Source organism: Aquarana catesbeiana, linkage group LG08 (assembly GCF_042186555.1).
Source record: "Aquarana catesbeiana isolate 2022-GZ linkage group LG08, ASM4218655v1, whole genome shotgun sequence".
Taxonomy (NCBI): domain Eukaryota; kingdom Metazoa; phylum Chordata; class Amphibia; order Anura; family Ranidae; genus Aquarana; species Aquarana catesbeiana.
Genome location: NC_133331.1, coordinates 160,793,928 through 160,817,704, shown reverse-complemented (window position 1 = coordinate 160,817,704; position 23,777 = coordinate 160,793,928). Strand labels below are relative to the sequence as shown.

Sequence of the window (23,777 nt, the reverse complement as noted above, 5' to 3'; positions counted from 1 at the left end):
CTTGAAAAGCATTAGGCCTTGTCTGATAGGAACAGTGCTGGAACAGACTTTACAGGGCAGGTGTTATCTATGGCAGTAGTAAAAACCGCTACGCTTATGCAATGCAAATCAATTAAAACACATTTCAGTGAAATAGATTTATAAACATATATAAAGGTTCACATGAATAAGTAGAATAGGTGGAGATTCTTCTTTAAAGTTCATTAATAAAAATTGATCACCAGCAGCAATGTAAAACCTCTGTGTATAAAATCGCCAACCTCTAGTAATGGGAGCTCTTACCAGATACTGTTGACCCTCTATCTCTAGAGAGGTCTATAAGGCAATGTCAAAACCATCAGTGAAATCCACACAACTGTGTAGATAAAATCCAAACTGTACAGTAAATTCAAACCTACACTTCCGGGATTGGTAGATAGGCGATGATGTCCGCACGCAGCAACGCCCTACCCGTTTCATCATAGATGACGTCTTCCAGGAGAGGTGCCCAGGAAGGCGTCATCTATGACAAAATGCGTAGGGTGGTGCTGCGTACTGATGTCGTCATGTCCTTACTGATATCGGAAGTGCGGGTTTGAATCGTTTGCTGGCACCCTGGAAGACGTCATCTATGATGAATCGCTTAGGGCGGAGGTACGTTCTGACGTCATGTCCCTACCAATCCCGGAAGTGCGGGTTTGAATCGGTTGCCAGTGATTATACTGTACAATTTGGCGATTTATCTATACAGTTGTGTAAGTGCAATTTAAATGTTTTAATAAAATAACTGGAAGGTTTCACACTATTGGAGCATTTTTACTTTCATACTTATGTTTACGATGTTTGGGGTGTATCCCTATCAACAAATAGAGGGTCAACAATATCTGTTAAGCGCTCTCATTACTAGAGAGGTCTTTAAGGCAATGATCAAAGCCATCATTCAGATGTTGGTAGGGATACACCCCAAACATTGTAGACCGAAGTATGAAAGGAAAAATGCTCCAATAGTGTGAAACCTTCCAGTTAATTTATTAAAAAATGTAAACTGCACTTACACAACTGTGTAGATAAATCGCCAAACTTTACAGTATAATCACCGGCAACTGATTCAAACCCACACTTCCAGGATCGGTAGGGAAGTGATGACGTCAGAACACAGCACCGCCCTAAGCGTTTCATCATAGATGACGTCTTCCAGGGCGCCGGCAAACGATTAAAAACAGCACTTTCGGGATCAGTAAGGACATGAGGAAATCAGCACGCAGCAGCAGCACCACCTTACGCATTTTGTCATAGATGACGCCTTCCTGGGCACCTGTCCTGGAAGACGTCATCTATGACGAAACAGGTAGGGCGGTCATGCATGCCGACGTCATCGCGTATCTACCAATACCGGAAGTGCAAGTTTGAATATACTGTACCGTTTGGCATTTTACCTACGCAGTTATGTAAGTACAATTTAAATTTTTTAATAAAATAACTGGAAGGTTTTACATGATTTTTCCTTTCATACTCCTGTCTACGATCTTTGGGGAGGTTGGTCTAGAGGAAAACCAGTGATTTTACTATCCATAGGAGTGTATCCCTATCAACATCAGATCTCTCCAGAGATAGAGGGTCAACAATATCTGGTAAGCGCTCTCATTACTAGAGCTTGGCGGTTTTATACACATTGCTGCTGGTGATCGATTTTTATCAATTAACTTTAAAGAAGAATCTCCACCTATTCTACTTATTCACGTGAACTTTATTATATGCTTATAAATGTATTTCACTGTGATTTGCATTGCATAAACGCAGCTCTGCTTTTTTTCTATATGTAAGCACTATGTTTATATAACATGGTTGAATTGCTGCTCTGCACCATATATGTATTTTTTTATTTATATGGTTTTCTTTTGGCATTTGCACATTTTCTGCAGATGTATCTATGGCAGTGGCTCCTGTAATGACTGGTCCATCCCAGGAAGGATGATTTCAGATAAGGTCTCAGACTTCAAAAAGCCCTAGTTCCATTCAGCGAAAGGCAGTTAGCTGGGCACTGTAAATAATTGAATAGTTCCTCTCATAAGCTGCTGTAAAAACTTCACACTCCGTTTCCCAGGGACTGCAACTGGAGCCAAATAAACACTTGTGTGGAGGAAAAGATTGTTATGCAGAGTAAAGAAATTAATACTTTCTTTCATGCACCAGAAAACGACACTTGGAATGTGGCTAGCTGCACTTTATTAAACCGGTCACCTCCTTTAAATGTAGCCTAATTCCCATTGCCTCAGTTTTATATCACCATCCACTAATTTAATTCAAATCATGTCTGTATGTTTTACACTTATACACAGAAGCTGTTTTGTCAATGCTTCACATCAGAGCATCTTCGGTTCCACCCCAAACTTACCTGAAAAATTTCGAGATACCAGCATTGTAGTGAGAATTGCACCCTGCAAAGCACAAAAAAAAAAATTAAAAAAAAAAGATTACTGACTGGAATTCTGTATTGTAAAATAAGCAGTCCTGTCATGGATTTAAAGGTATATATTAAAAATAAAGTGTGTGTGTGTGGGTGGTGGTGGGTGATTCCCACATGCCTTGCTCAATTTAAACAAAAAAGGATCCCTCCTAAGCTCTCTCTCTCTATATATATATATATATATATATATATATATATATATATATATATATATATATATATATATATATATATATATACACACAGTATATACACAGTATATATATATATATATATATATATATATATATATATATATATATATGGGTCCATGCACCCATATGGCACCCAGGTGCCAGAAAAAATGCCAGAAAAAATGCCAGAACTACTGGCTGTAAAAAGCAGCATAAAATGCCTCTTTGAAACATATTATACAAGCATTTGCGTTTATAAGTGTTTTCCCCAAGAATCTAGAAAAAATGTACACTTAAAAAATGCTTGATGCACCTAAATGCTGCGTTTAGATGCATCAAGAGGTTTTTCTGCCTAAAAGCACCTCTCACAAACACATTTGTGATGGGGTTTTTTTTCCAGCTTGTAAACACAATTATGCCTGTAAATGTCGAAATTTGCATGGCTAACAGTGTTGCTTCTACAGGCTAAAAGAAAAAATGCCAAATGCCTGTATAAGCAGCATTTTTTTATGGTCAGGGTGCATGAGGCCTTAATGTGTTATTTGTGTGAAAGAATGGACTGCAATATCAGGTCTCAGTGGGTGTGGAGCTGCTATTTTAAGCTAGGAATGAAGACCTCATTCATGGAAAGGATGGATTACTCTGGTGACACCTTCATGTCACTACTTTAACAAGGGGATTCAGAAAAACGGCCAGTTGTTCAATCAAGGAGAATTCTCTTGACGACAGAAGACAAAGTTTAAAACAATAATGTAGACATCGCATGTTAAATTTCACTGCTTTAACTATTTTACCCCTGGAAGGTTTTACCCCCTTCATGATCGGGGTGTTTTTTTACTGTTTAGCACTGCGCTACTTTAACTGGTAATTGCGAGTTTGTGTAATGATGTACCCAAATTAAATTTATATCATTTTTTTTATACAAATAGAGCTTTCTTTTGGTGGCATTTGATCACCACTTTTTTTTATTATTATATAAACCAGTAATGGTGGTGATCTTCTCCCTGCTTAGCAAATCGCTAACAAATCACGTACTCTGTAAAGAGCCCACAGGGCTCAGGACAGGGATTGGACACAGGCGATCAGCAAGTTTCAGCCATGAATCATTGGCTGAAACCTGTTGACAGAATCCTACTGTGTCCAATCACAGCAGAAGTCGGCTGGGGGAGGCCCATACACACATTGAACCCGGAAGACAGTGCCGATGTACAGGTACACAATTGTGCCTGTACGAGCCACCCGCAGTAAAATGCAGGAGATAACTGTTTGCTAACACCTTCCCACCCGGCCTATAGTACAATGATGGCTGGGCAGGAGCACTGGTGTTCTGGGAGGACATCGGCACAATCTGTCACAGGCTGTGACTGCTGTCAGTACCATGTGATCGCTGTGACCTATTACAGCAGATCACATGACAATTGTAAACAATGGATGGCTTCCTTTCATGCCATCTATTGTATACAATTGTGTGGCTAGCTGTGATTGGTCACAGTGATCACATGGTACAGAGAGGGCCAATCACAGCCCATCTGTACCATGTGATAAGCTTTAACTAATCACAACAAAAGACACTGAGTGAACCAGTTTCATTCAGTAAAAATGGTTGCTTATACAAATGCAATTGGTGTAAGCAATCATAATGTAAAAAAAAAAAAAATCTTGACCACTTCCCCAGAGTAGTACAGAGTTACTATGGTAACACTGTATTGGTCTTGTTATACTGTGTTAGAAAAAAAAAAAAAAAAAAAAAATTTTTTTTTTTTTTTACATACGGTCACCAGTCAGTGACCGGCATACCAGTTATATGATAGTGAACTGGTGACAGCATGGAAAATTTCATTTTCCAGATAATTGTGACAAAAAACTCGCAATGCCCCTTACTAAACACCTTGGATGGTTTTTATTACAAAAAGAGGTAATTTGTTCTGTCCTGCCATTTTGGGCCTTGAGAAATGATTGGGCCTTGAGAAATGATAGGGCGTCGGTACATCAGGATTGAGCAATTTTCATATATATATAAAAATTTCCTACAGACTAAATATACACTGATTTGGGTTATTTTCACCGAAGAAATGCAGAAGACATTTGGACATAAATTTTATGAACAAAGATTATTTTCAAAACTTTTTTTTTTTTTTTTTTAACAGAAAACATATGTTTGTTTTGTTTAAATTTTTCCGTCATTTTTCGATTTAGCAAAAAAAAATAAAACCCAGTGTTGATTAAATACCACCAAAAGAAAGCTCTGTTTGTGTGAAAAAAAATGATAATAATAATAAGGGGGTAAAAGTGCCGGGTTTTGAAATGGTTAAAGAGAAACCAACCAAAAAAAAATATTAAAAAATAAATAAATAAATAAAAATCGATAACATGCAAATGTTCATTTTTGGTAGATAAGACTTTATAAGCCTTCTCTGCCAAAAAACCTGCTCTACCTGGCTATTAAACTTTTTTCTTGTGTACTCTACCGGCATCCCTAAGATGACGAGAACAGAGCCGGGTGTCAGGACAATGCAACTAGCGCATGCGAGTTGAGGAGTTACATTATCAATGGTGACCCAATTGGTCAAAGGCAGAAGATGCAGGAACAAGGAGATGACCAGAAGAAGATGGCAGATAGTGTGGATGAAGTGGTGAGGACCCTGCATCACTGGAGGTGGGCACGTTATGAGGTGCGTCTAGCATAATGTGCTAGGAAGCTGTGCATACTTGCAGTTAAAGGCAAATTCTTTGGGGGGGGGGAGATGCTGGCTAGTTCTGCTTTGAGATTTTGTTTTACTATTTGCATGAGATAATGTAACAAGAAAAGTTCATATTTTAACAGGGAATTCCTACATTCTGCTGGTAGTAATATCAGTTACAGTATTTTCCCTATGTATATTGTTAGAAGTGAAACCAAGAAGTCACATAACACCCACGCTTTTCATTTCCTCTACTCTTACTATACAAGGCCCACTCTCCTGCAGAGTCCTTGAGACTACATGCCAGTAGAAAAAAAAAAAAAAAAAAAAGAAGAAATAACTCACTTTAAGCTTTCTCCGTGCATTGAACTTCCTCAAGCATTCTACAGTCTCTTGTCTGTGCATCATTGACGCAACTGTTGATCGTTGCTGAAAAGAAAAAAAAAATGTCATTACTACATGAGGAACTAAAATTGCTAAACATTTACAACTTTTTTTTATTAACTCATCCATTTGTCTCATAATCCCTGAAAGAATTCCACAAAAAAATAAATAAATAAATAAAAAAAAAACATTTAAAAATCATCCAACAACAGCCTAGAAAATGTCAATATTCCCCCATGTTGACAAGCAAGAAACCTTAAAGAAACTTACGCAGACCCATGGGTGCTTCAGAGCCTGATCTGCTGTGATGCGTTTTGCTGGGTTTATTGTCAGCATCTGATTGATTAAATTCTTTGCTTCCGGGGTCACTGTATCCCACTCAGGTGAAGGGAACTATAAAGGACATTTTAATGCAACAACACAAACAAAACAGATGTTTGTTAGATTATACAGTCACACAAAACTTTATTCACCCTGCCCCCCCTCAAACGTCCGCAGCAGTTATCTTAACTGCTTTTTAGGCTTTTTTCCTCTTTATTTTTGTGATCAAGGTTTTACATACATAAATAAAAGCTGATCATTCTAAACACCCCTGCTAATGTTGAATGGTTTGTCTCATCCCTGTAACATATAAATAACACATAAATAAAAGCTGATCATTCTAAACACCCCTGCTAATGTTGAATGGTTTGTCTCATCCCTGTAACCGATACATTCTGCTGGAGAGCTTTTGTAAAACAACAGACTTACTGGCAGGATCACCAGGTGAAAAATAAGGGAAGTACATGAATGTAGCCATCAGAAGTAAACATTGATGAGCTGCAATATAATAAATGTCTGCTTTTGAGTTTTAACAGCACTTTAACAGTACAGACAGTGCCTACAACTCAAACTGACCATACGCTGATTGAAACTCAGCAAGTACAGCAGGGAACAGAGATTCTGTCAAAGGGACACGTTAGATCCCATCAATCAGCGCATTTGGACAGCTGTCAAAATACAATGTCCTGGCAGGTGGATTTCTCTGTCCATTCGCATGAATAGGAATCTTATTTTTTTTATTTTTTAATGAATAGCTTAAACCTCTTCTTCCATGTATTGATATAAGTCAGCACAATAGCCTCCTTGATTCTCCTATGACAGGTGTCTTGTAATAATCAAATAATAGTGGGCAAAATTTTCTAACCTATCCTACCGGTATCTCAACATCAAGCTGCGATTAATCTGTGGCCAAACATCCTATGGGTGCCTTTATATCTTACGGACTCTTGTTATAGGCAACTGCTGTATTTTTACTTTTCTCCAATTTTTACCGCAAGTTAAGTATTTGTTGAAAACTCCAGCTTTGCTGTACTTCTGAGACATGTCACACTGCATAGAACACTGCCTTTAGATTGCTCTCAACCAAGAATATGTGAACAACTTGTATCAACAAGAAGATTCTGAATATTTGTCATGAACCACACAATGGGGTCTAATTTATTGTGTTTCACAGTGAATGCCTGAACAATGTTTATAAGACGAATTTGTAGAAGCCAAATAACTTACGTCATATGCTCCAGCTTTGATTTGCTGGTAGAGCTTATGCTGATCTTCATCCCAGAAAGGAGGATAACCCACTAATAATATGTACAAAATGACCCCTAAAAAAAGAGAACATGTTTACTATCAAGTAACAATAATTTCAGGAACGGTTGATTTTGTCAGCAAAGGCTTGATTATGCTAAGATGTAACGCTAAACTCATGCAGACTGATGTACACTGTCGAAATGCAAATTTAAAATGTGAACAGTTCAGCTAGTCTTCTGATCCAATCAGCCCTGCCAGACAGCACAGTCAGGTCCCAGACTACCAGTACATTTAAATGGAACCACCTGTTCAAAGAACCAGACTGCAGAGTTACATTGTGCAGAAATGAGTGCTGACTCTCCCATTCTAGGGCTTGATTCACACCTATGCAAGTTGCTTTTGAGCATTTCAGCATTGCTTTTTGCTGTCCTTTCTGCTTTTTTGGTTTTTAATGAATATACAACAGGATCCAAAACTTTGTGAATATTAGAGTTCAGCTCTTTAGGATGTTATTTAAAGCAAGTATCTGAAAAAAGCCAATTCACACCAGTGGGCCATAATTTGTGGCGTGTAAAATGTGTACATGCTTTATGATGCAGTGCAGGATTTTTTTTTTTAACTTTATTTAAAGTTAACAAAAGAACACTATGTTTAATTGGTGATCCTGCCAAGAACACACTTCCTGTCCTGGGGTGACAATGCTCACTTACTGTACAATATCTATGAAGGAGCAGCACTGTCGCCTAGGACAGGTGGTGTGACTAACAGCATACTTCCCCATCTCCATTAGTTAGAGGGCTTCACAGAAGTACCTTGAGCAGTGCTGCAGCAGAGGCGCTGTACTGTCAGCTCATCACTGGACAGTACAAGCTCACTGGATGTCTTGGCAGGTTCAACAATTTTTTTTGTACTTATCAAGCAAATAGAACACATTGCTTTCAATGGCATATGTAGCAAACGAAAAGGAAGAAACTAAAAACTTTATTAGAATTTACAAAAACATCTTTAGGTTTAGGAACTCAGTTTGCTTGCTGTACGTAAATGCTCAGAAAAACAGACACTGTGCAGTAAGCCAACAATGAATCTGGTGCACACAGAAAATTCTGACTCCTTACCACAGGCCCATATGTCAACTGGCTTTCCATAAGGGTCTTTCCTTAATACCTCTGGTGAGAGGTATCCTGGTGTGCCAGCAAAACCTGAAAAAGCAGAGAAAGAATTATATTATACTGCATTTCTTTGGTCTTATGTAACTGCCTACTCTGTATCACAGGCAAGAGTAATACTGTAGTTTCATACAATTTCTCACAGCAGCCATAAAGGCATAATAAAATGCTGGGTTTAAAGATCCAAGACAACGCAACCAGAGAAAGGCTTTACATCTAAGGCATGCACATGTATGCAAGAAATGGAAAAAGACAGCAGACACTATTAATACATATCTATGATTTTATGTGCTTTAACAATTACACGACAAGGGATGTACATCTTTTTTTTCAACCTATGCAACTTCTTTTGTACATTTGGTACACTGACACAAAAGGATGTTAGTTTACAGAACTTATCTCTATGACCTCTTGTGTTTACGTGTTTTTGCTTGCAATACTGTAGTAGGCACTTTCTTAAAAATGTATCTTGGGTGTGCACATTTGAATAGTTCCATTGCCCACTATGAGCAATAACCCGACTACGGTTTCAACACATAGAACTTGTATGCAAATAGCAGGTTAAAGGCACCAGTGCATATTGGAGGCCTTACAAGAAACCAGAGGGTAAAACAGCTACTGTAGTATAGGAATCAGCTCTGCTGAATTCAGTCATTTAAATGATGAAAGGACTATGCATGCTTACCAAACCATGCTTGCTGGTCTCCCTGGACTTCAATGGCAAGACCAAAATCAGCCAGTTTCACAGCAGCCCCCTTGCATTTGCTAGCCAATAACAGGTTCTCAGGCTACACAGAAATAAGAGTTCAAGTGAGGTCAGACAAAACTGAACATAAACTGTTAAACAAAAATAAACATTCAACTCAAAGAAAATCCATTTAATATGACTAAAAACAACATGCTGCAAATCTATGGACTAATGATACTATAAAGAGAACGTGTGAAATGCACGAAATGAATATACTTGTAATACCATTGGTGATCACTAGGTGGCAATCATAACACTTTTATGTAGCAATGCAGAGGTATTAATCTTCCACTGCCTCAGCTATCTAGTGTTTTGCCTGTCTTATGATTAGCCCAAGAGGCTTATGTGTAAGTGCTTAGGAGTAAGAAGACAGTAATGCTCTGGTGAGTGAAGGGAAAACCACTGCTAGCAGATGTGTAAGAGGGCACTGAAGTGAGGGAAAGAGAACAAAAGTGCGCTTGGTTAATCATGTGTATGCAATCTGTAAGTATTGTGCGCTGGGAGTTGTAGTGCTTTGAAATGGTAAGCTAGTTGACCCAAACAAAAAGCTCATTCTACGTATGATACTCATAATATTTACAATGATATTCTGCACAAAGACTTTCTGGATGTACATTTAAGGGGGATGGCTCAGCAGCTTAGAGGTTAGCACTTTCTGCATTGCGGCACTGGGGTACAAGGATCAAATCCCGGCCTGGACACTATCTGCATTGAGTTTGCATGTTGTCTATGTTTGTGTGCGTTTCCTCAAGGTACTCTGGTTTCTTACTACACTCCAAAGACATGCTGGCCCTTAAAACGGTATTAAACTCAAATATTCACCCCTTCGAGACTGGGGGTAAAACAAGCCTGAACACAATTTTGGAAGTTTGACACATATCTGTACATATCGCAACTAGTTTGTTGGATTATCCCTTGTTTTCTTTTCGGGACAAATTGGGCTTTCGTTTGGTGGTGATTGGTAACAAATATCTTCTGATTTATTTTTTTAGTACAGGAAAAATGTCCCAAAATAGTAAAAATATATATTTTTTTTTTTTTCACGTAGCTGCATATTTTCTTGCTATTACCATGACCTACCACCAAAGAACAACATAAAATACATTTTTCTGCTCCTGACAATCGCAGCATTACCACATATGTGTATGTTATTTGTACCCATAATAAGGCCCATAAACAATAGTGTGCATTTTTCTTTTTTTAATCCTACCTAAAACACACTGACACTGATAGCTTTATTAAAAATTGCTTTTAAAAAAAACTAAAATACTAACAGAAATATCAGTCCTTTGACCCCAACACTAACCCTGGCACTGACTTAGATCAAACCTTGATCTCTTTTTTTTAATTTTGTATGCACATATGTTTACATCCTTCTCTCCTACATTCAGAAGAGAAAGAAAAAACTGGGGTGGACTATACAATGATTGATCACTGTAATAGCCAATCAGAGGCTAACACAGCAATCAGGTGACCGGGAACCAGGATTAGTACAAGACCCAGGGCTCTCGCATAGTGCGCTCCCAGCACAGAGAGGTACGCATATATGGGGCCTCACAGAAAACCCAATTCGGCAGGAAGGGGTTAATAAAACAACGAAAGGAAGGGTTTTTATGACAGAAGAGGCCCTAATGGTTTTGCCATATATGCTTCCCCCTACCTGTCAGCAATAATGCGCACTAAGCCGCTTATGCACAACTCAGAGTACATTTACAGCACCCGCTCTGTGCCCTGATGAAGTCACTCCTGTGTGCATGCGCAGGAGGGATGTCATGGCAGAATGGAAATTCAAGCAGCCGAACAGAGCAAACCCGGAAGAAAGGTCGGGAGAAAATGGGAGTGTCCCCTGTTTTGACAGGTAATTCTGTCCTTGTGCATACCAGCACATTATGGTATAAACCCGCAGGGAGCTGATTTATAAAAAAAAAATAATTTTGTGGCATTTAATGCTATTTTTAATGTATGGGTGCATGTGAGATATTGGACCTTAGATTTTTTTCTCCATTGCTTCTTGAGAGAGGTGACTGATATGAATGAATAGTATGTAAAGTACTGTGTCAATTGAGAGCACTATATAAATATGTGTAATACTTATACTTGCTAAAAAAAAACACTGATACAGCTGAACTTTCGTATACAATATGACATTCTGTCATGCAGTGTCCCTTCATCTTCCAATCCACCTGTTATAAAGGTTATCCCTGGACCTGCAGCAAGCATCTGTGATACAGCTGTGGTTGGCCCTGTCTATACCATGTGATCACTGTGACCAATCACAGCTAGCAACACAATTGTACACACTGAATGGCATGAATCAAAGCCATTCATTCATTACAACTGTCATGTGATCTTCTGTGACTGGTCACAGCGATCACATGGTATCTGCAGCAGGCCAGTGCAGTGTTCAGTCATGGGACACGGGAGCACGGCCCCACATCCATGTGCGAGACACGTTCCTGGAGGAAGTCATATGACGTCCACCCTGAATGACGAATGTCCCACCCAGCCTATTGTCAAATGGCGTGGTTCATCTTCAACTGCTTGGCAGAACTTGGGTGGAGCTATTACACGCAGAGTAGACAAATGCAATCTGCAAGTTTTACGTCATAGGACAAACATGGAACACACGGAGGTAAGGGTCATTTACTACTTAGGGGGAGGCCAGTTATGGCCTGCCACACAAATTCATTGCTTTCAATGGAATTCCAAAATTTTAACCATGTTGGTTTTCCCTCTCAGCCAAAGTCAACCTGTGATGTAATAATTTATTAGTAACGAGCCAGGTCAGAGGTCAAGGACAGACCCCTAAACTACTGGGCATAATACTTTAAAATGTATCCAAATGACTAAATATATGAAGAATAAAATCACTAGTATTACCTTAAGATCCCTGTGGACGATGTCATGTTGGTGGATGTGGTTAACACTCTCCAGAATCTGGTGAATACAGTGGCTGCAAAGCCAAAAACAGACAAATGGTAAGTAATCAGTGAACACAAGTGGCTTTTGTCTAGCTGCAAGAAGGTAGCAAACTGATGAGTGCGGTCAGATATACACTAGGGTTAAATCATTGTTAGCATTTCATTTACAACTAAGTGTGTGTGTTTTTTTTACTGCAGAAGATATTAAAGAAATAATTTTATGGCAACACTGGCGCTTCTGAAGGTTGTAATCCTGAAGGTTGTAGCCCACAGCAACCAGTCAAACTGCATTACTTGCTACTGGTAACAAGCCTTATATTTTATTGCTCCCCTTTTCCTAATTCATCTCCCAGAGTGTCACAATAGGTCATTTGTGAACTATAAGTAATGCAGCACTACAATTACAACTATACATAATGGGGAGAAAAAGGATTATTACATTTAGCCAATATCACATTAAATATTTTCTCTCTTCAACCATTCCCTTCTCTTAGCATGCATCAATAACCTTGTCAAGGAGTCACTGGAGGGCTCTTCCTCCCAAAGCAAGCAGTGACCTAAGAGCCACATTTCTATAATGAGGTCATCATTGAATGTTAACTGTCAAGTTGTTTAGTAAAGGAATTACATAATAGTTATTTTAGATTTAATAAGTAATACAATACAGGTTTTGCTTTTATGGGCTTACAGTTTGTCAATGACACCAGTGTCACCTGAATATTCCTGCACTTATAGCAGTGATTTGCCAACCTGGGCGCGTTGTGACTTTGCAAGGAAATTGTAAGGGGGTGTGTGTAGATAAATATTGCATGTACCCGATCTGACAAAACAAGAATCAGGCAAGAATCTCTATGGGAACACATTAAGCATCTTGTAGCATGGCACTGGCAGTAAGAGAAGGAGTCGCAGCACAGACCAAAGTTGTCTGCAGCTGTGTGCTCCAGTGACCATTTTGGGTGAGTCCATGTTGTATTTTAAAGCAAGCATTTGACCATAACAACGCACATTTGTGCAGAAGAAAGAAAATGCACCACTAATGGGAAGCCTATAGTTCATTTTTTAAGACATTCTTTTAGGGGACAAAATTGTACTCCTGTGACCCACAAAAATAGTATGGCCAAAATGAGCTTTAAAGAGAAGTATGGCTTCTTTTTTTAATTTTAAATCACACTTACCTAGGTGGATGCAGCATCAATCTGATGCTGCATCTGTCCCCCACCTTCTCTAAGGCTGAGAACTGAGCGATCAAACACAGTTGAACGCTCAGTTTTTCCTGCTGCTCTGAGCAGAGAGCTGTGACTGTCAGTCACTGGATCTTTGCTCCCCCCATGCTCACTGGAGCGCTGAGCTGTGGAGGGGGTGGGAGTGGCTGGCTCAGGCTCTCGGCGTTTCACTGAAAGGCTGAGCCAGGTGCCGGTCAAGGCAACTGGGTGAATCCCTACCATATGATCGTGATCTTTCCCAAGCCTGGACTGGCTGGAGTGATGTCAGACAACAGCAAGCTTTAGCCTGCGGGTTACAGGAGTGCAGAACTAACTGCACTCCTCTGATCTACAGGAAAAGTACAGCCAAATGAGCTTTGGCTGTAATTTTCCCTTAGCCATACTTGTCTTTTAACCACTTGACCTCTGTAAAATTTACCCCCCTTCCTGGCCAGGCCATTTTTTGCGATAAGGCACTCCCCATTACTTTAACTGACAATTGCACATGCCATGCAATGCTGTACCCAAATAAAATTGATGTCCTCTTTTTTTCCCCACAAATAGAGCTTTCTTTTTTTTGGTGGTATTTGATCACCTCTGCTTTTTTATTTTTTGCGCTATAAATAATAACAGACTGACAATTTTAAAAAAATTATATTTTTTACTTTGTTATAAAACACATCCAATAAATAAAAAAAAATAATTTACAACTAAATGTGAGGGGTTTTTTTACTGCAGAAGATATTAAAGAAATAATTTAATGTCCCACTGGCGCTTCTGTGGTTAGTTCAGTGGTTAATTCCAGCCATTTTGAAAGGGATGGAAAAATCCTGAGAATCCGATTTACATAAAACAACAATCAATGCAGTATGTAAAAGCAACCACTTGGTCCCACCTTCAGCAAGCACTTTAATGTAAACTTGCCAACAACCTAGGCAATTTTAACTGACAGTATACATAAACACCACCTTTGGTAAAAACTACACACTAAAGCAATCAGCAGTTCCAGCTATAGCTAGAAGCTAACAGCACTTTGTAAAACATTAAGCCCACAAATGGAAATGATGATTAAAGCTATTTATCTAGTACAAGTATATTTGCTCAGAAAGAAGCCTGAAGGAATTTGCCACAAGACTATAAAAAAAAATACAAATTGCTTTATTTTTTGTAGGGCGGGGGGGGGCACATAAAACAGATTTACTTGAAAAACTCTTTAAATACTTTCCGCTGGACCAGTTGTAGATAAACTTCAGGACAGATGCTCTCTAGTTCTGGCAGGATGTATCTGTGCGCTCTCCCAGAAGGATATGCAGCAGCGTGATCACTGTGTCCAGTCACACCTGGTACCATGTGATTACTGTGTCCAGTCAGACCTGGTACCATGTGATCAGTGTGTCCAGTCACACCTGGTACCATGTGATCAGTGTGTCCAGTCAGACCTGGTACCATGTGATCAGTGTGTCCAGTCACACCTGGTACCATGTGATCAGTGTGTCCAGTCGGACCTGGTACCATGTGATCAGTGTGTCCAGTCGGACCTGGTACCATGTGATCAGTGTGTCCAGTCGGACCTGGTACCATGTGATCAGTGTGTCCAGTCGGACCTGGTACCATGTGATCACTGTGACCATTTGCAGCGATCACAGATACAGTAGTAAATAAGTCAGTCATTTATGATGCCTGGCTACTAATGTGTGATTTAATGTGGGAAGTTGTGGAAACTGATGGCCAGCAGACAAGCAGAACAAGATTTTTCAAACAAGCTTAAATTGAATTGTCAAAATAACTATTGTTGGTTTTGATATTACAATGCTGATGTTAAAAAATGAAAGTGTATGTTGTGACTACAGAACTCCTTTAATAACTCTTTATAATGAGCTAACGTTTATCCTAATGTTAAACATTGTTTTCTAAGCAAATTCTATTTATAAATGTTTTCGCACAAGAGTCACAGAACTTCCACCCAGCATTCACACATTTATCTAATGAATTCAATTGAAAAATGTGTGAAACCAGAATAAAAGTTGTGTAAATCTAGTGTGAAAACATCTAACACTCAACCCCTAACTGACCAGATAAATAGCTTTAAACATAAAATTATTTGATGGCCTAAAATCTTTGCACAATACTGTATATGTACATCTCATCCTTTTTGAGTGTGGAATTGTCCATCTGCAAAAGCCTCATCTGTTGAGCCTTTACAGCAATGGGTGGTCTCATTGACTGGCAGGGAAGCTCAGGGGCAGAGCCAAGTTGGACTTTTAACCACTTGACCCCTGGAAGATCTACCCCCCCTTTATGACCATGCCATTTTTTTCAATACGGCACTGCGTCACTTTAACTGACAATTGCGCAGTCATGCAACGCTGTACTCAAATAAAAATTGTATCCTTTTTTTTCCTACAAATAGAGCTTTCTTTTGGTGGTATTTGATCACCTCTGCGTTTATTTTTTGCGCTATAAAAAAAAAAAACTGAAAATTTTGGAAAAAAATAAATATTTTTTTATTTTCTGCGGGACTGCGATATTCCATCAGACACTAACACTTTGCGGGAACCAGTGACACCAATACAGCGATCAATGCTAAAAATATGCACTGTCACTGTACTAATGGCACTGGCTGGGAAGGAGTTAAACATCTAGGGCGAAAGGGTTAACTGTGTGCCTAGCCTGTGAATACTTATGTGCTGCTTTTACAAGGGGAAGAAATGCTAGTCCCAGCTTTGCAGGAACACAAAATTCATCCCTTCCCCCCTGTCAGAACGGTGATCTGCATTCTTTACATAGGCAGTTCCCGGTTCTGGTTTTTTTACAGATGACAGAGACATCAAGTGTCTGGCACCCGCAGATCAGCTTCTGCGATCTTTGAAGAATCAGAGCATAAGCAGCTCGCCAGCGGTCCCTGCAGGCGGAAGAGCAAGATTGCGTATATTTACACGTGATCCTGTGCAGAGTTGCCGCCCTGTAGCTGTAAAACTGCTATAGGGTGGTCAGCAAGTGAGAAAAGACCAAGCTTTGCATAGCTACCAAAATATGGTATCTGGTAAAAAATGTTTTACAGTTTTTACTTGGCTTATGCATTTCTTTCTATATGGCCAGTTTGAACTGCCCAGGTTTGATAGTTTACTTTATACCGTAAAAATCATTCATGATCCCAGCCGCCTCCTCCTAATATTGTCAAGTGCTGTGACCAATTAAAGAAGAATTTCATCCAAAAGCGGAAGTTTTGCTTGCCTGCCTATTCCCCCCTCCTCCTCTAAGTATTGGCACTATGTTTTTTGGGGGGGTTTTGACAGGTACCCATCCGATCCCAGTGGAAGTTTGTCCCCCCACCCTTCAGCCTTTTGGAACACGTCAAAAGTCCCAGAAGGCTGCACTGTGGGAAGCCAGCTGTGAAGTTGCAAGCAGTCTCAGACAGCTTCCCAAAATAAACATGCTGGAGCCGAGAGGCAAAGACCGACAAAGAATTGGCCTGGGTGAGGACAGCGCTGGATCCCTAGACAGGCAAGTGTCCTATTAAAAGTCAGCAGCTACAGCTTTGCTTCTAGAGTTGAGAACCATTTTAAGCAAATCAAGGAGGTAGAAACTGATGCTTTTTTGTGAAATGCACACTAATCATTCATGTTAAATAAATTATACTTTCTGAATAGCAACATCACAGGACACCTACAAATGGGTTCAAAACATCTTCAAGGGTGTTCCTCCCATAAGAAGATACCTAATGTATAGTGATGTGTGTGACTACTGAAAACAATATCCCCTGTCCATGATACCTAGGGTTTTTCATTGTCTGTGACTTTAATATACTGGCTTGGGGGTCACTAGGGACATTGTATGGCCATACAGAACTGAAATTCCGAGTTCCAACTTTGGGTTTGCCATAAAGGTCAGTTTTGAATCATTTATCAGGAAAGTATAAAAACAATTTAGTTAAATTGACAGAACACTGGTTCAATCTGATCTTGAGTAGGGGGTTCAGTTTTGGGCACCAAACCTCAGGAAAGACATCCTTGAACTAGAGAGAGTAGAGAACGCCAACTAAACAGGCGTGGGGGACCTAGGGTATGAGGAAAAATTTTGGAAATTAAAATAGCGCTTGGAAAGAAGCACTTGAGAGGAAACATGATAGATTTATACAAATTTTAAAAAGATGACTGCAGTATTGGGAATAAACTGTTCAATCTAAGGACTCTGAAGAAGGCATGTAGTCACAATATGAAGTTGGAGGAGAAGCAATTTAATCTTAAGCTGCATAAGAGGTTCTCGAACGCAAGAACAGTAAAAATGTGGCAATCCCTCCCAGTGTTCAAGTGGTTATAAAGGCAGGTGTTTATCTTAAAGCGGTGTTTTACCCGAAAAAAAAAAAGCCAGCAGCTACACATACTACAGCTGCTGGCTTTTAACAATGGGACACTTACCTGTCCTAGAGTCCAGCGATGTCGGCACCGCAGCTGATGTTTCATTACGGCTTCACGCGGGGAACCCTACTGCGCATGTGCGAGGCCCCGCTCCTCTCTCCTACTGGCCCGGCAACAGGGGGAGGAGGAGGGAGCCACGCGGTGATGTCATGGGCCACGGCCTGGACTCCCGGAAGTGGGAACAGGATACCCGTCAAAGACAGGTATCCTGTCCCGCCCCCCCCCCCCAAAGGTGCCAATTATGGCACCGGAGGGGGAGAGGAGACAGATAAGCGGAAGTTCCACTTTTGGGTGGAACTCTGCTTTAATGCATTCTGAGCTGAGGGAAATGAGAGAAGATAAAGATTAAAAAATCTTCTGTGTGCAGCAGGCCCCTTAATACTTACCTGTGCCCCATCTCGCGATGTTGCACAAGAGACTCGGCTGTCCAGGACTCTCTCTCCTGATTGGCTGAGACAGCAGCGAAGCACCATTGACTCTCGCTGCTGTCAAAGTCAGTGAACCAATGAGTGGAGAGAGAGGACAGGGCCAGGCTGCAGCTCTGTGTCTGAATGGACACACAGAGCAGCGGCTCGGCTCGGGTGCCCCCTTAGCAAGCTGCTTGCTGTGGGGGCACTCAATAAGAGGGAGGGGCCAGGAGTGCCGAAGAGACACCCAATGCATTATATGGACATGCGTCTTTATTCACACCTACCAACTATATGTAAATAATTACAGATATATTCCTAAAATTACCAGGAAGCTGTAACAATTAAGCAATGTGTTTGGCCAATCCTGCAGTAGCATACATATAAGCCAATAAATTAAAGTCATCAAACGAAAAAGAAAGCTTTAAATGTCATCTCTCTACAGGCACATCCATTAAAAGATATAAGCATATAAATTACATGGAAAGGGGAAGGGATTTCCTCCAGGACGATCACCACACACCCGATTTAAAGGGAAATAAATATTTCACTTTTATCATAACCTGTCAGTGACGACTAATCGCTTTGAAATACAATTGCTAGAAGGCTGGATTTGGAAACCTCCACTGCTGCGCATCTGCAAACTTCAGCTCCGTCTTGCCGTTAGGAGCACAAAGGGTTTGTGCGAACACACATTACGGCAGAGTTCTTGAAAATTTGTTGCTTGGCAACCAGTGCAACAGCCTTTTAGAAGAAGATCAGATAGATTCTGCTCGTCTCATTTTCCTCAGCTGCATATTTTACATATTCCTATAAATCTCTGTTGAGGTTAAAACAAAGAATTGCAGGAGTGTGTTGCTAACATTAGGATTGTACTTGTTCTTGCTTCAAAAAGGAATGAAACATGGATTTCTGTGTAAGCTCAGCTTTGGAATCCCCAGGTCTTAGAATACGTAGCCGTACTGTTAGTCTCCACCGTTATCTGGAGGCATTCTAATAGTAGCACAACTGTCTTTAAAACTGGTTGCCTAATAGCTTCAGTGGCCCAAGAGAATGAGTAGATATTTTTATGCTCCAGAGATTTCCTGGTGGAAGGAACCATATAAAGACCCATCGGCTTCTGGCTGGATTCAACTGAGTGTATGCCATTGGTGAAAGCAAACTAAATATCAAGTGATAGTCTTGAGTCTAATCACAGGGCCATCATTTTTAGTCAGCACTGCTGCAATTACAAGTCAGCTCCAGTGGGTCATATTTTTTGGGTTAGGATATGAGGAATGCTTTTGCTATTGAGTAGCAAATCCATATTTTGCAGCTCAGGTTCCATAAATCTAGTGTTTGCCCTACCTGGTGTGAAGTGGGTATATACACAGGCAACTATATTGCATTAGATATATAAATTAAATATTCAGCACTTACCAAAGTGATTATGTGACCATTAATATTATAATTAGTTGTATAAACATGAAAAGATTGTGAAAAAATATATATGTGTAGGTCCTGCTACTCCCAAGAATTAAATACTCAATTCAAACATATGTAAGTATATATAAAGGAATTGCGCAATCCTAAATCACATAAACAAGCCAAGTGAAATCCCAAAGAGTGATGTTAAACAACCAGTGGTAAAAAAACTGATAAAATTAATCAAAAATTCAAAGTGTTTTTAAAGTGGATATAAACCCCAAAATATATATATTTTTATGTCATAATGGAGAATATAAGATTTCCTGTCATTTTAGCCCAGTCTTGCCAAAAAGAGTTAATCCAGCTCTGAGCAATCCTCTTTTATAGTTCAGTGAGATAAAACTTGACAGAGAAAAACCTGTCAAATCCTCCCCCTTGCTGTGAGTGACAGGTGATTTACATATCTGGTGCACTAGCCTAAGACATGCATTGTTTTTTTAATTCCCTCCCCCACTCCTTTCTTCAGCAGCTCTGCAAGGATTGGCTGTTCCACACCTCAGCATGATTTGGCATGCTGAAGTCATGTGGTTACTTTCCTGTCTTTTTACTGGATGTTAGAGATCATAGCAGAAGTTTAGCGTAAGAAATACACAGGAGAAAATGCATGTTGACAAGGGGAGTGTAGAGGTGGGCGGGGAGTCTACTGACATCACGACTCCACCCACCGAGCTCCAGACAACAGACCCACCCACAGAATATGCAGTTTTTCGGGTCTAATAACAGACAGAGGGGAGACACTTGACAGGTAAAGATACATGCAGGAGGCATGTATATCCTTATAGATAACCCCTATGGCAGTAGTTTAGAAAGGATGACATTCGGTTTACATCCACTTTAAGTCCCAAAAAACAAAACATAGATTAAATAATGGTGAGTGTTCATATAAGATTCCAATGCAACACCTGGATGGCTGCAATGTTCAATATGGAAGGATAAAAACAGAGGGCCTCTTACCGGACAAGATGGACCCCAGACTATAGGGATCAATTAACCAAGCGTGTTCGATCCCTATAATCTGGGGTCCATCTTGTCCGGTAAGAGGCCCTCTGTTTTTATCCTTCTCTGCTGGGATATAAAAGCACCTACTATTGAATATTGCAGACATCAAGGTGCTGCATTGGAATCTTATATGAATACTCACCATTATTTAATTTATGTTTTGTTTTTTGGGACTTTAATTTTTGATTAGTTTTATCAGTTTTTACCCACTGGTTGTTTGATTAACATTACTTTTGGGATTTCACTTGGTCTGTAATTTAGGATTGCGCAATTCCTTTATATATACTGCATTGCTAAAGCACTGGTCACTGCCTGTGCAAAATAAAGGTCACCTTCACTACGGTGGGACTTTAGGAAATGTCTGGATTAAAAACATCCGCATATTCCAACAAACACAGTATATCACTGAACATGCATTACAAATGAACACTATTTTGCATTCACCTTTTTACATGTACTATATGAGAATACACTCTGACTCTGCATTATTTTTCATCTGTTCTAGGTGAAGAATGCTCATAAATGCCCCATGGGCACAAATCAAACATTTTGCAGCTGCTTTTTTTAGAACAGGTATTAATCCCATTGGTGCCTGTAGGGCAATATATAGAACAGGCATTTACGCAAGACAAACCATGCCAGCTCTGGCAATTATAACATCTATGACTTGGATAACTTTTAGTGTTGCAACTCTAGTTGCTGCAATTTTATATAGTCTAAAAAAAATGTAAAAAATAAGGGCTGGTGAGTATGGCTGGCACCTGCTCAAATGAAAAATCCAATGGCATCCTCAATATTAGGGTTTCCAGATGAAGTTTCTGACTGTACCAGTCCCACAACTGAGATTTCTGCATTAGGGAACTATGTAATGCAAAATACATGATATTAAAGTGGTTGTAAAGGCTAAAGCTTTAGAATGCATGAAGGTAAAAAAAAACTTTGTGCGCTGCTCCCCCTACAGCTCCTCCCTTATGTTTACCTGAGCCCCCCCTTGACCCAGCTTTGTGCAGGGGAGCCTCGGCTGTCCCGAGTCTGTCTCTCTCCTCATTGGCTGAAAAACAGCAGCAGGACAGAGCAGGGGACGTGACCGAGCCGTGGCTTTATGTGTCCTATGGACACACAGAACAGGACTCGGGAGTGAGCACACACAAGTGCCCCCATAGCAAGCGGCTTGCTACTGGGGAAACTGGTCAAGGGGGAAGAGCTTGCGGGAGACCTGAGAAGAAGAGGATTGGGGATACGCTGTGCAAAATCACTGCACAGAGCAGGTAAGTATGACATGTTTGTTATTTAAAAAAATAAATAAATGAATGAACCTTCAGGAGCCCTTCAACCAAGTACAAGGCCCACCGTGTACTGGCTGCAAGATGTTGGTAGAGCGTTTTACTTATACACACACACACGTGCAACAAATATTCTAGTTTTTTGTTTTTTTTTTTAATTAAGGCTGGGTTTACACTTATGCAAATTGGATGTGGGTTTCCCCGCATCCAATTCACATGACCGGAGATTATAACCGGCTCTCAGTGGAGCTGGTTCACACATCTCCGGGGGCAGTCACGGAGAGCACAGCAGAAGGGTCCTGTGCATCTTTGGCTCTGTTTCAGGTCCGAATTCAGGCAAAAAAATTTGACCGGATCCGCCCCTGAAGCAGTGAACAGGGACACAGTAGACCCCCTGCTGCGAGCCGCTCCACACAACCCAGCCTGAGGGAGTGTGGCGTACGTGTATACTAAACTATATAGTCATGAAGCGCTATTAGCTTAATTAAGCATTGTGATGTGCAATAAATAATTAAAAATTTCACAAATACATCAAAGAATATAAACCATAGAATCATATATAAAGGTGTGTAAATCATATATATTGCATTTCAGAATTGTGCAGAAGTATCAGAAATCAGTAAATAAATGTGTAGTCCATAAGGAAGTCATATACACTATACAATCTCTGTTCAATCACTATATGAAAATCCGGAAAATGTCCTTAAATCCGTGTAGTTTCTTCACATCAAAACACACTGCAGTGCCCTTCACCCCCCTTCTGGGTATCTCCTCACCTGATACTGTGGACCCTAGGGTGTATAAATGGGGTCACATGCACTTTTTAATGCTCAGATGTTCATCCACTCCAAATGCTGGGACTTAGATCACAATTTCTAAGAAGTAGGTGCAAGTCAGCAAAAAAAAAGGAAAGCACAGACATCGAGTAGTGCAGACCATTTCATGACCCCTCTTTTGCCATCCTTTGAGGAAGCCAATCAGGGCGCAACACGTCAGTTGGACAGTGATGTCGTCATGCTGGGCGGGGTTAGAGACGCCATCCTTGAGAATGGCTTTTGCCAGTTTTTTACATTGCCTGTTTATTATTGAATACATGTACAGTAAATGCAATACCTATTTGTATGAATAAACTTTTGTGAAACGGTTTGCACTATTGGATGTCTGTGCTTTCCTTTTCTGGCTGACCTGCTTCTGAGAAATTATGATCTGAGGTCCAGCATTTGGAGTGGATGAACAGCTGAGCCATTACATTAAAAAGCGCATGTGACCTTATTTATATACCCTAGGGTCCACAGTATTAGGTGAGGAGATACCCAGAAGAGGGGTGGAGAAGGGCACTGCGGTGGTGTGTTTTGATGTGAAGAAAGCACACAGCTTTAAGGAAATTCTCCACATTTTCACATAGTGATTGCACAGAGATTGTATGGTGTATGGGACTTCTTCATGGACTACATATTGTTTTACTGATTTTTGATACTTGTGCACAATTCTGAAATGCAATATGTACGATTTACACACATGTATATATAATTCTATGGTTTACATTCTTTGATTAATGCATTTGTGAGATTAATTATTTTTTGCACATGTCACTTTATAATTAATTAACCTGAAAGCGCTTCACGAATATTTAGTTTAGTTTCCATATACAGTGTAGTGATAACACAGTTGGGTGGCAGCTCCTTTCGGCTAAGGAAGTTTCTTATTCTTATTTTCATTTTGATTCATATTTTTTTCTAGTTTACTCAGTAGCGTGGGTTTTTTATTCTGTACGTGTGTATACGCCCACAATCTGTAGAAATACAGATTTATTTTTTTTCACTGATCTACTGTATACACAGTACAAGTTTAAACACCTGTGTGTACACGTCCATTAAAAACAATGTGCTGCATTTAGATCGGTGAAAAAAAAA

The 23,777-nt window shown here is 40.0% G+C and overlaps 1 protein-coding gene across 30 annotated transcripts in view; it reads right to left on the bottom strand.

Moving 5' to 3' along the window:
• CAMK2G (calcium/calmodulin dependent protein kinase II gamma) overlaps positions 1 to 23,777 on the bottom strand; it is a 409,422-nt gene that overhangs the window by 101,578 nt on the left and 284,067 nt on the right. For all 30 annotated transcript variants that reach the window (XM_073596628.1, XM_073596634.1, XM_073596638.1 and 27 more), the window contains exons 6-12: positions 12,048 to 12,120; positions 9,105 to 9,207; positions 8,369 to 8,452; positions 7,233 to 7,327; positions 5,955 to 6,077; positions 5,646 to 5,729; positions 2,375 to 2,417 (exon numbers count right to left, since the gene is read on the bottom strand). In XM_073596628.1, the coding sequence (XP_073452729.1) occupies positions 2,375 to 2,417; positions 5,646 to 5,729; positions 5,955 to 6,077; positions 7,233 to 7,327; positions 8,369 to 8,452; positions 9,105 to 9,207; positions 12,048 to 12,120 (605 nt within the window). The remainder of the gene's footprint in view (positions 1 to 2,374; positions 2,418 to 5,645; positions 5,730 to 5,954; positions 6,078 to 7,232; positions 7,328 to 8,368; positions 8,453 to 9,104; positions 9,208 to 12,047; positions 12,121 to 23,777) is intronic.